Genomic DNA, 12614 nt, shown 5'->3' with positions numbered 1-12614 from the left:
TAAGAGGAGACAGGCACATTCACAAGGTCAGAGGAAAACTGAAGGAGAGTGAATGGAATTGTTCCCAAATCTCAGCTAAACTGTGGAAAATCAGCAGAATGAAACATGAATTCTGTTTTAAGCTCTGGCTTTCCCTCCTCTGTTTGTGCAGACCTGTCCCTCCTCCTCTGAGCAGGTGAGAGAGGACACAGCTGAAATTCTGCCTGTCCGTCAGCTCTTTGTGGGGAAGACGCTTTATGCGCCGCTGACTGCCATGATTAACGTATTTACAGGGAGATAAAGGGGGAGAGGCGGAGAGCCGGACAGGGAGAGAGAGATCAGCCGAGCGCTCATTGAAACTCGATGAATTAGATTACGGGAGTGAGCCGCACACAGAGTGAACATGCGTATTAGCCTGTATTGTCAGGATCTGCGCGGGGGGCGGGGTGAGAGCAGGCAGGGTCGGGCGGGTTGAGCCCGGTTTAATTCAGCTGTCAGGGAACGTTTGAATTCCCACACACGACTGTCGGGGAAGTGAAATGTGGCGCACAGCGCTGCATGTTGGACGGAGATTTGTGTTTTGTTCAGTCAACATGACCGAGCCGTGGTGGCCTAATCAGTGCGGCGGGGCTTTATGCAGGGGCGGCGCTAATTAACCCGGAGGTCGATTAAAATTGTAACTGTGAGCACTGGGAACCGGAACTTCCTTTGACTGGGACGTCTTTAGAGTCCGTACAGTCACAGATTCTGCGTGTGTCTGCATGTCAGTGTGTGTGTGGGTGTGTGTGTGTGTTAGTCCTCTGAGACCCGGTCGAAGCACATCTGTCTGCATCAGTCTCTCTGTACATCTGATCCTGCTTTTCCTTCCCACTGCCTCATTCTTTTTGATTAATGCATTAATGGCCAGCGCTGAGAGTCCCCATTACACCAGAGCTGTGTGTGTGTGTGTGACACGTGTGCGTGTGTTTCTGACACTTTGAGCAGGAAGTGTTTGTGCGCGTGCCCGCCCCCGCCTGCTTCATCATGTCCCGCGCGCTGTCGCGTCGCTCTGCCCTTGGTGTGTCCGCCTCAGACGCCAGGCCGTTTCACAGCCCGCGCTTCAAAGGGCTTCTCTGTCTCCCAGTCGCCGCCTGTAATTCCCAGCTTCTCTTTTCAATTTCACAACTTTCTCTGCAGAAACCTTTAATTTTTTTCTCTTGAGATCTTTTGCTTTCCATTTCTTTAGTCTCTCCCCAGTTTTATAGTTTTTCATTGTGCGTTCATACTTTATACATCTCTGCTTGTAATTTGTAGTCATAGTACCTGACGCTCACATTCCTGTGGACTTTATAAATTACCTGTAAAGTCAACATTGCGACAGATATTCACTTTGTTATGAACATTCAGCACCATGGGCACAGAAATGACCTTATATTTCCTCTTATCTTTATGCAACAACATGTCACCTTTCCTTGGTGTGCTCACTATCATCAGTCTCCTTTTCTCTTTGTCATACAAACAAGGTTTCATTCTCTCCTCTCATTTCTGTCCTCCGTGCTACATTTCATCATCTGTCCCTCTTTTTTTTGCCATAACACAATAGACTCGATTCCTCCTCCTTCTCCTTATTCTCTCTTCACCTCCTCATTTTTCCTTCTCTTGCTTCTTTCCTTCTCCCTCAGGGGATCAAACACCTTCCTCTCATAACAAAGGGGCGGTAATCCCCTTTTTTCAAAATGTTTCCCTTTTATTTTCTCCTCTAGTGCTATTTTAACTCCTCCACCGTCTTTTCCCTCCCTCATTACCCGTCTTCCTCTCCTTCTTCCTCACCTTGGGCTTTGGGAGGAAGAATTTTCCCTCCCCCCTGTAGAGCTCTCTCTCTTTCCTCTGAACCTCAAACCTGTTTTTTTCTTCCCTTTTTCTTATCTTGTGATTTCATTTTCTCTCCGCTTCGCCTCCTTTTAACCTTCTTGTTCTCCCTCCACCTTTCCTCTTGCAGATGAGATTGATATGTTGGAGCGTCTCTGGCTGTCTGGTATCTGCCATAACGATAAGATCGAGGTATGATTTCTTACACCTTTACTCCATTGCATTCATCCTCCGCACTATTTTTGGAATAAACCAAACGTGGTCTAACCTTAATTCTGGTCAACCAGTCACTTTAAGTATGATAGTTAGATAGTTGCTCAGGGGAACTGAGTTAGGGTTAGTCCAGTAGTTCGTCTGTAATTTTTCTTGATAGAAAACAAAGTGGAAAAACAGCATGTTTAGTGGTTTACGGCCTAAAGAGATCCAGGGTTTCTGGTTCTCTGCACTCGGTTTGCAAAGCAGATCTTGTAAGCATGAGTTATATGTAATCAAAGGCAGCTTGTTTATTGGACAGAGCTTTGCTAACCTGTCATCTTCCCAGGTTTGAGATTTGTTTGTGCTCCGTATGATTATGCATCCACACTCCTGCTTGCCATCGGTTCATTTTGTTTTGTCCAGATTTCAAAACACGTCAGAGCTGCCTGTCAGATGCCACCCGTCATTTTGTTTAGATTATAACAATCCCTAACAAAACTGCACCACAGGTGGAGGGGCCAGGACTCACAGTCTCAGGGATGTATGTGCTCAGTTATTTGGTGTCGCCCAAGTTCAAATTATGTTGTTCTCACTTAGTCAAACAACACAAACAAAAGACGACATAGCCCAGAATAAATGTCTGTAGTCACACTGGGTGCAAATGCCTCCGCAAGAACCAAAACCTTTGATATCAAACATTAATAGATATTGGTTGGTGAACAAATGCAGGCTGTCTGCAGATGAGAACTGTGAATGTTGAAACTGAATAAATTAAACTGCCTGAAAACCTCTGTGTTTGATATGAAGCAGATATTTGGTGGAGACTGACATGTTTTGGTCTTTGCATCAGTGTTCTGAGTGCAGGGGCTCTAAAATATCACAGATGGGTGCTCTGACATCGAGTGACAGCAAAGGATTCTCCATTGTACTGCTTGCTGTAATTAACTTTTTATCTGCTGTCTGGGAGTAAAATTGGCCCTCGTTAGTAATAAATACTCTCTACCCTTCCAATATGTTTTCCCTTTACCTCCTTTTCTCTTCTCTTTCCTTTCACCTCTTATAATTCTCCCCCTTCCTCTCCTTCCCTTCTGCCTTGACCAATCCGTCTCTTCTCCCCTTCAGGTGATGAGCAGTAAACTGGACATCGACAACATGGCGGGGGTCTTCTACATGCTGCTGGTAGCCATGGGCCTCAGCCTCCTGGTATTTGCTTGGGAGCATCTGGTGTACTGGAAACTACGGCATTGTGTGAAGCGATCTGGTGGGATGGACTTCCTTCTGGCTCTCAGCAGGGTGAGAGAAGGCAGCGAAGATGCAAGAAATTTATTTCTTTATTTGATTATCTAAACAACCAAAGAACGAGACCAAGGAATGAGGCTCAAGGCGCACCACGAGAAATATTTACTGTCCCTGACTGAAACTCCCAGGAATTCAAAGTAGTCTCAGTCTTTTAGGTGAGATCTAAACCACTCAAAGATTATGCCAGACGGCAAGATTTCAAATGAGAACCTACAGTACATTGCTTAGAAAACTGAGTGCTCTTGTATAACCAATGCATATCAAACCACCTTCTGAAGGCGTATGCATTTCTTTATGTTAGGTCCATTTATCTTTGAGACAGATGAAAGGACACCAGAGACACATTTTAACAAAAGGTACAAATAACATGTAGCTGGAGCTTGAAAGGTCAAGTCAGAGAAGGTTGAATTAATGAGTGAAATAAGCTCCAGATTCATCATACAGGGCCGGAGGAGCATTGGCGAATGATTTGTGCTGTAGCGTATGTTGTGATAGACTGAAAGGTGTAGAAACGTACCTCACCTCACTGATTGCAGCCATGAGGTCCACTTCATTCTGGATGATCGAGATGTAGATGAAGGAAGGTCAATGAACAGTTTTCAGATACAATCAAGATATAGATTACACAGAACCAGGTGCCACTCAATACTGGGACTTGTTTCTGGCACTCAGCAGAGACAAGGAGGTAAAGCCAAAAAGAGGAACATCACAGGTATTTATCTTTGGAAAGACGCCAAGGGGAGCCCAAAGGGTCCAGAGCGGAGCGATCACTTCGCTGTCGCACAGCTATTTTCTTTTAGAGCCAATACATTTTATGTAAGTTCAGCTCAGGGTCCTGGAAATATTTAGTACAGGTCCTAAGAAAGACTTACAGGGGTTGTAGTAAAAAGAAGGGAGTGAATTGATGAAAGAAGAGAAAAGTAATGAGAGAAGAGAGGGGACAAAATGATAGGAAGGAAGGGAGCAAGGTAAGAGGAGGAAGTACCAAGGAAGGGATCGGAAATAGATGATTGGTGCGATTGGGGAGGGAAAGCCTGTAAGCCTGTAAGGCAAGGGGAAGGCAGGGGAGGGAGACGCTGAGATAGAGGAGAAAAAAGCCAACTGAGGAGACAGCAGTGGGTTTGAATGGCAGAGGCAGTGGAGTATAGCAGGTGTTGGTGGGGGACCAGAAGGAGGTGAAGGAAGGAAAGAAACGTCAGGGAAAGAAAGGAGGAGGGAGGACGGAGGGCGAGGCAGAGGGGAGGACAGACTGTTGAAGTGAGAAACAGGCTTCATAGTGCACTGGGGAGATATTCTTGTTTGTCTGAAGGCGCTGTGATGGAATGCTTTAATGTGGAAGTGCCGCTGGTTGTAAAGGTGACACCACCATGTTGGCATGACAACAAAAGATTGTGATTTATTACCTGCTCCTGCCTGATGAAGCAGAGAAAATGGCTAATTCACGCACAGCATAAGAGTTTTCTAATTGGTTTTAAAAAAGGAGGGAGAGAAAATAACATTACAGCTCTGACTCCTGACGTTATGAGACCACTCTGGTCTAACTAAATCAAGACTAATTTCAACCTACAAAACACAGTTATTGCTTTTGCACATAAAAATCAGCAATTCAAACTCACTTCAAACACACTACACAGCACCTCAGCTGAGATCACTTTCTAATTCTTTTAATAGTTAATTCTACAAACACGGATTTGAATCAAATCAGCGAGTGAGGCAGATAACAAACCGAGCCCAAGTCAATATTTTAGCATGTAAACAAACTCACTCTCTGTGTAGCTCTTTCTTTCTGACGCCCTCTTATTAAATATATATCTACACAGAGATGCTGATGCATTATTCACAGACTTTCTGCTAAAAGTCGTCAGTCAGTTCATCAGAAAACATTACGAACCAACAGTAAATGTTATGACAAACAGTGGCAACCTTGATCTGTGTTGCACTAGGCAGTAGTTAGCCAACTATAAGACCCAACGCTTCATGATTTTTAAAATGACAAACCTACAAGCAACTTGCCCTGATGTGAGACGAAGACAATGATGAAATTGAGCGGCGCATTGAGATCTTCACCAAGTGGTCAAATTCTCAAAGGGCAAAAACTACAGAACCTAGAAAACAAACTGTTCTTTCAGTTTAGTTTCTACTCTCCATAAATAGATTGATAGATAAACAACAACTGGAGCTGCAGCAGTGTGCGACTGGAACAGTGCCATGGTCGTGTATATCTGTGAATAACCAGAGTCAAACAAGTTAACTGGTGAATTGTTACCTGGTCACAGCTCTGATGCAGAGGAGTGTGTAATGAAGTGATACAAATACAAGTTAAAGTTATCAGTATTATCTAAAAGTTTTATCTCATGTTTAATAGTAATCTTTCACTCAGTGTTGATGATCCTGATCCTGCGGTCTGCAGTCTGCACGTATGTAGGCTTTGGACGTGCTCCAAAGCTGTGGGTTTTGTGAATGCACTCGTGTAAGGCTGAAATTCCATTTACTGAACACGCTGTAGTGCTTTATGGATAATTTATGATGCAGTGTATTGACCATGTAGGAGAAAATCCATTGTGTCCCACGTAGACTCTGATATCCTTGCAGATATTCCCTGTTGGGCTTCCCTGCAGAGCCTTTGCAGTTCAGTTTTACTTCTCCTCAGACATTCACCGTGTACCAGCATATTTTCTCACTTCAGCAAACTCTACTCTTATCTGTAGCATTCCTCATTCTGAGAATAAAAACATCAATTCCATGCAAAGGGCACTCCCAAGACCAGTTAGCTTCTATCTCCCAAGCTATATGCTGCGCTTGCTTTAAAGCCTCTGCAGCTGGCCTCTGTGGCTTGCTTTAACCCAATCAGTGACTCACCCAAGTTTCAATTTCACAGTGTGCTGCGCCCCATGCTCTGGAGACTGTGATAGCACTTCTGCCGCTGCTGACTGCTGATTCATGTGTCCGGAAGGACCATTATTACAGTCTCTCCATCAGTCTGTGGGGGAACAGAGATTTACAGGAGGCCCCACACATTTTGTCATTAAGATGTGACAGATATCAATGGATATTATGAATCATCTCCACATATGAGGAATAATAGAGTCTTTGTGATTTACATGGCCCTCCTCTGTACTGCTAATTGAGTGCCATCTATCTACAGTGAGGTGTAAATATACAAAGGTGAGGAGAAAGAGCACCCAGACACAGTAGAGATAGATCTTCTCCTCTAACATGGTTTTATAATTGATTGATTCTGCATGGGGTTGTGAGGAAATAGTAATTTACACGTATTTCTGACTCTTTCATTCCATGTTTTATTCATATCAAGCTTTGCTGAAATGTTGCTGCTGAGATGGAAAAAAAGCCAGGCTGGTAATTAAAGAGTGTTCTCACCAAGCATGTTTGGAGCAGTTCATTAAAGCCAAGTGAGAACAGTCTTATTTAAACTCAAGTGGCAACAAACAACAGCACCAACAAGTTTGTCCCAGTCAGAACCAGCTACAGGAAATCACCACAAAATGTACAGTTTGATGTGAATGATAAGACGGATCTTGACATCAGATGAGTAGCATCATAAGGTTTGGGCAGATGTCCTTATTTAACTTTTTTCTTTAGTACAAAGATTTCCCTTTGAAGACATTTTGGCACTAAAGACTTACTTTTTTTTTAAACAAGTTAAAGTAAAGAAAAAAACTGTTAGTTTAGTCATCAGTAAGAATGATAAACAAACACGTTTGTCATGTTTTATAATCAGGTTTTGTCTGTTCAGCTTCTCGTAGACTGACCTCTCTTCTACTGGATGTTCAAGATAAAATTTCTAGAGATTCTGATTTTTGTTGTAAATGGTTTGAAATATTGTTACTGCTCTAACAGGTCACTGGTCACTTGCTTTAAGACCAAAAAAGTTTTTTAGGACAGAGGTTCTCTTCACAGACACCAGAAAAAAAGCGGCCCACTTAAAGAAATCAAGTCTGTTTTTTTTTTTTTGTTGCCACTAAAATCTCTAACCTTGTGTGATGGGTGAAAATTCAAGTTTAGTTACGATCAAAGGAAATAAACATTTTTATCTTAATTTGTGCCCTGGAAGAAGACAGGTCGAGGGCATGTGAATTTCGTTTTTGGTTAAGTAAGCAAGTTGGTAACTGAGAGGAAAGAGAATCCTCTTAAAATGCAGCAACTGTCGCCATTTGTCTTTTTTAGCACACTGACAAAATAGGTTTGCTCTCCCCCATTGTTTTAGCTCCTCTCCTGAAGCTGAATACTCCTTGCTCAAACCTCTCTCTACAATTGTTTTTCACAGTGCTTTTGGAGAAAACCCAGTCTTGTTCCAGCTGAGCGAGGCTTTGTTTGCTGAAAGCTTTGTTTGGGTTGATAGTGTGAAAATTGACAGTCCAAGTAGCTGGATGAACTCAGTCCAAAGTTTCTGAAAAACTCTCATTAATATTTAATGGTCAGCGCTCCCTGTTGTCTGCATTTATAGGGGGTGTGGTGACACAGAGAACCTCAGGTAGAAGGAAACCACCGGGAGCAATTTCCCAGCATGCTGAGAGAGACAATAAACATGCATTATTTTCTTTTTTAACTGTTTCTGTGAAATGTGTTGAGCCGACAAAGTCGCAGTCAGTGGTTATACAATGCATTGACTAAAGATAAAGGAAAAGATAGTGGATAGAGGATTCATAACAATACACAAGTTTTCCTATTTATAGTAGCTGTTTAACAGACGTTCTTCAGCACAGCAATCAAATGTTGTTTTTCATCAAGACATACAAAAAGAATGGCTCCCATTATCCCTTGTTTTTACAACTACTAACTAAGTGAAGCAGTTGTATTTGTAATGTTGGATTATTATTGTAGTAAAATATTGAAACCTCTCTTTCCTTAAAACAAGCTGACAATGCTCATTCTTACTATTTTTAAAATAAAATCTGCTTCTGCTTACTTTTCATGTTTTTTATACTTGCATGGAGCGACTGTGGTGCATAATTAGCAGCTTATTTGTGCTTTCTCTCATTTTTTTTCTTTTCTGCTGATTTCTAAAAGCATTTTTTGACTTGTCAATGTCACATCGGTGTCTTTTTTCAGGTACTTTTGGATGTGTGGGAGAAGAAAATCTGTAAAATAACATTGTTCGGTTACTTTCAAAAGATCTTTGACAAAATTGGCAAAGGATGGAACAAAAAGGCTGATGTACTGTATTTTATAAACTAACAGGTTTCTAAAGATGGCTTTCATGTGGTTTGCATAGGCACCACATCACAGCTGCTCTGTACATTTATTTTTCAAATTGTGACGTTAGGCTCTCTCTTTCCCTGCCTCTCTGACTCTGACACATACACACAGTTCTTCCTTATCATACTTGGCTGCCTGCTGGTCTAATTACAATCTCTCTTTTATCTCTCCACCCAGGGGATGTACAGTTGCTGCCAGTTTGAGGATGAGACAGCACCAGGAGGCAGCAAAAGCTCTTTGCCTCAGTATCACACCGTGACCACCATGCCTACTGCACCCCAACAACACCTCGTTACAGCCACAGTAAACAACACGACTGCCATTGCAATGGTGCAGCAGCAACAGCAGCAAAAGCACCACCAGCAACAGCAGCAGGGGCAGACCTATACCACCATGTTACCTGGATCACCACCAACTACAGGACACTCTGCAATGGCTCTGGGACCCTCAAATAGTCCCTTACTGGAAGGCCCCATGCCTTGCTCCACCTTCTTGCCGCGTCATGACCGCAGACTTGCTGTTGTGGATCGCTGGAACAGGCCAAAGCCAGAGAAAGTCATGAGTGGAGGCAGTGGTGGAGGAGTGGGCATTGGGGGGATAGCAGGAGGGATCACTGAACTCCAGGCCCAGCAGCAGTATCAACAGAATCTTGGACAGCACTGGAACCTGCAAGGGGGCGTTGCAGGTGGAGCAGGGGGAGGAGGTGACACAGGGCTAGATGAATATAAGCGCTACTATGGTCCTATAGATCCAGAGGGGCTAGGAACTAACTCGGACCAACAGGCTGTGGGCCCCCAACAGACTCCCAAAGCTAATCCTCGAGGCCCCAAAGCCTCAGGAATGCCACGGCTGCCTCCTAAAGGCCCCCAGCAAGGCCCAGGGCACTTAATCTCAAAGCCTCCTCCACCCATCCCAGCTTCTCCACGAAGACCTCCCTTCTGGCGACGAGGAAGCCTAGCTCAGACAAGGAGAAAGGGCTCAGGAGGCCCCCTGTATGAAAATATACTCCCTCTGGGGAGGCGAGGAGGTGGGAGGTATGGAGCAAGTGACGGAGGTGGAAGAAGAGGGCGACGTCCTCCTCCACCTCCTCCTCTGCCTGTCCCCCTTTCCTCCCCAACACACACCCCCACCACCCCCTCCTCTCCATGCCGTTTCTACTCCTCTTGCTCCAGTGCCTCGTCCTCTTCCTCTTCTTCAACATCGTCCTCATCCTCTTCTTCATCCTCTGTCTCTCTCTCTCGATCAAATTCCCCCTCTTCTTGCTCCAGTGACAGCTCCTACAACTCTTCACTGAGTTTCCGGTATCGATCGGGCGATCGAGATTTTGCGGTGGATGACGATTATGACTCAGATCTGCTTACGGAGGAGTCCAGCCTCCTCCTGGGATCACGGAGGAAGATTCGTTCACGCCGCATGTCCTCGCGCTCACTGCCGTGCAGCCCGCCACCACCACCCATTCCTCCACGGAAGCCACGTCCTCAGAGAGATTACGGCAGAGAGAGGACTGGCAGTCAGCTGGCCCAGTTACAGGAGTGGTGGGCATCATGGGGAGACAGGGAGCGAGGGAGGGGTGGAACAACAAGCCGGGGAGATGGAGGAGTGGGTAGAGAAGAGAAGAGGCACCACAAAGAGAGGGAACGTGAAAGGAAAAGGAGGAAGAAAGGCCAAAAGAAGAAGAAGAGGGAGGAGAGGGAAAGAGAAAGGGAACGAAAGAGGCGCAAAGCAAAGAAGAAGAGGAAGAAAGAAGATAAGATGAGAAAGAGAGAGCGGAAGAGGTCAGAGCAGGAGGGGGGAGGAGGAGATCCTGAAAAAAGAGAGGAACTCAAATCAGGGACCCCAGATTACCCATCATACCCACCCCTGAGGCGAGAGTCCTTTCGGAAAAAGAGTGAAAGCTCCATCAGAAGCTATGGTTGGAACATCCCAGGCGAAGATGAGAGGAGGGAAAGAGAAGAGAAAGAGAGGGATGATGGGGACGACAGCAGAGGAAAGGGAAAACACCACAGGCGAAGGAACAGCAAGCACTATCATGGCTCTAGCAGTAAAGCTTCGACATCTGTCAAGTTCTGGGGAGGGGGCAACCCATCCTCTGACACCATTCCATCTGCCTTCCTGCCTTTGTTGCCTGTCTCCTCTAAAAGGAGGAAGAGTAAAAGTTCCGACAGGGAAGCTGTAGGAATGGAAGGAGAGAAGAGGCCATTGCTGGGACGAAATGGAAGAGGTGAGATGCACTCCAAGGAGGGATTGTCCTTTCACGAGTGGGAGTCTGAAGTAGAGGATGAGGAAGAAGAGTCTGAGCAGGAGAGGAGGAAAGCAGAGCGTCGGAAGCGACGTGGAGGAGGAAGGACAATGTCTGATGAGGAGCGTGAACGTGATAAGGTAGTTGGGATATATTCTGATGATGATGGTTCTTCTGGAGAGTTTGGGAAGTTTGAGAGGTACTGGGAAGATCATGAAGGCAGGGCAGTAGGAGGGATTGGAGGGGGAGGTTGGTTTTTCAGCACCTACCCCTCAAGGGATAAAGCCGGCAGCATCAACAGTAGAGATGACCTGTTCCTGGAGCGAGGAGAGAGGTGGGGGACAGCAGAGAGTGGTTGGGGGTCTGGCGGAGGCGGTGGTGGTGGTGGAGGAGGAGCAGATGGAGGAGAGAGAGGGTGGGGATCAGGATCACACTGGCCTCCGCCTCCTCTCACACCACCACCTCCTCGGCGATACTGGTCTGTGGATAAACTCCACATACAGGATGAGAAGAAGAGTAGACGCAAGTCAAAGGACAAGGGGAGAGGGCACGCAGCCTGTTCCTCCTGCCATTCCCCCCGACACCATCCGCACTCCCATTCCTCCAAATGGGCCCGTGTAACCTCACGAAGCCAGGAAGAGTTGTACCACCACTGCCAGAGTTTTGGTGGTCCCCTGAAGCCCAAACATGACTCCTCCTCCTCCTCCAAACCTGATCGCTCACAGAATCCATCTAAATCTGGCAGTCAGTCAAACCTCAGTATCCAACAGCGGACACAGAGAACAGAAAGAGATCGAGAGCGAGGAAGGCAACCATCCCCACCCTCGAACCTCATACCTAACTTGCCACCCCCGCTCCCTGCCCTTCCAGCTCCTCCATCCTCATCTCACCCTATACACGTTCCTCCCCCTACCTCGTCCTCTTCGGTATCCTCTCCCTCTGTGGTCTCATCCACCCCGGGGGCACCCCAGTCCTCCTCCATGGCTTCGGCAAGTGCCAAACTACAGTACCAGAGATTGCGCTCTGTACCCCAGCCCCAGAGGTTTCCTCAGTCTCCTCACTTACCCCTCAAAGCCAAGAGCCTTTGCTCACGAAGGGGCTCGGCCCACTTCTCCAGTGTGGAGAGCGAGGTCTGAAGTTCAACAAGGTATCAAAAGTCATAAGAGAGCCTGGCAAAGCTGACACTTAGCAGGTGATCTGGATCTGAATCTGCCTGGCAGCAAAGATGGCTGCGCAGCCAAGTCAGTACATACGCACTGAGCCCTTTCCTAAATTTCTGCACAAACAAACAAATCAAACAAACAAACCAGAAAGCCAAACAAACCCAATGGGGTAGGTCAAAGGAAAACAGGAGCAATCTTGTGCTTACTGTTGTTTCCTTTCATTCCTCTCAGTATGTGAAAGACTACAACCACAGCAACAACCTGCATTCTGAACTGGGTTAATACACTAAAAGCAAATCAGACATTAAAGTAATACGACCGAAGGAGATCCCTTTGCTATAGAAAGTAAAGGGCTTTGGTTGTTAAAGCAGAGCAGTAGTTTGTATTCAGAGGATTCTTAATGCTTACTGAGGGCTCAGGAACTTTATAGTCTACAGTATGCCTGCTGCTCTCGGAAGCCTTTAACACAGAACAGTGTTCTTATTGTTTTCCCTTAAACAAATCGCTTACCCTTACTTTCCTTTTTCCTTAACAAACTGTTTACACCCCCGCGGAACTGTGATGCCCACCCCAGGCACCTTTGTTGTGTATGATCAATACGTTCTTGTCTAGAGGGAGAGGAGGGTGATAACCACTTTGTCTTCTCTGTGTCATCCATCCATTCTCATTTGTTT

General features: G+C 45.7%; 1 protein-coding gene across 1 annotated transcript in view; it reads left to right on the top strand.

Moving 5' to 3' along the window:
- grin2da (glutamate receptor, ionotropic, N-methyl D-aspartate 2D, a) overlaps positions 1-11913 on the top strand; it is an 88261-nt gene extending 76348 nt beyond the window's left edge. Inside the window, exons 17-20 of the mRNA XM_041053727.1 lie at positions 1958-2019; positions 3145-3315; positions 8716-11111; positions 11409-11913. Coding sequence (XP_040909661.1) covers positions 1958-2019; positions 3145-3315; positions 8716-11111; positions 11409-11913 — 3134 coding nt within the window. The remainder of the gene's footprint in view (positions 1-1957; positions 2020-3144; positions 3316-8715; positions 11112-11408) is intronic.
- Positions 11914-12614: the final 701 nt, after the last annotated feature.

This window comes from Toxotes jaculatrix, chromosome 13 (assembly GCF_017976425.1).
Source record: "Toxotes jaculatrix isolate fToxJac2 chromosome 13, fToxJac2.pri, whole genome shotgun sequence".
NCBI classification, from domain to species: Eukaryota; Metazoa; Chordata; class Actinopteri; family Toxotidae; genus Toxotes; species Toxotes jaculatrix.
Note: the sequence above shows the minus strand (reverse complement) of the source record. Positions and strands in the feature narration are given on the sequence as shown.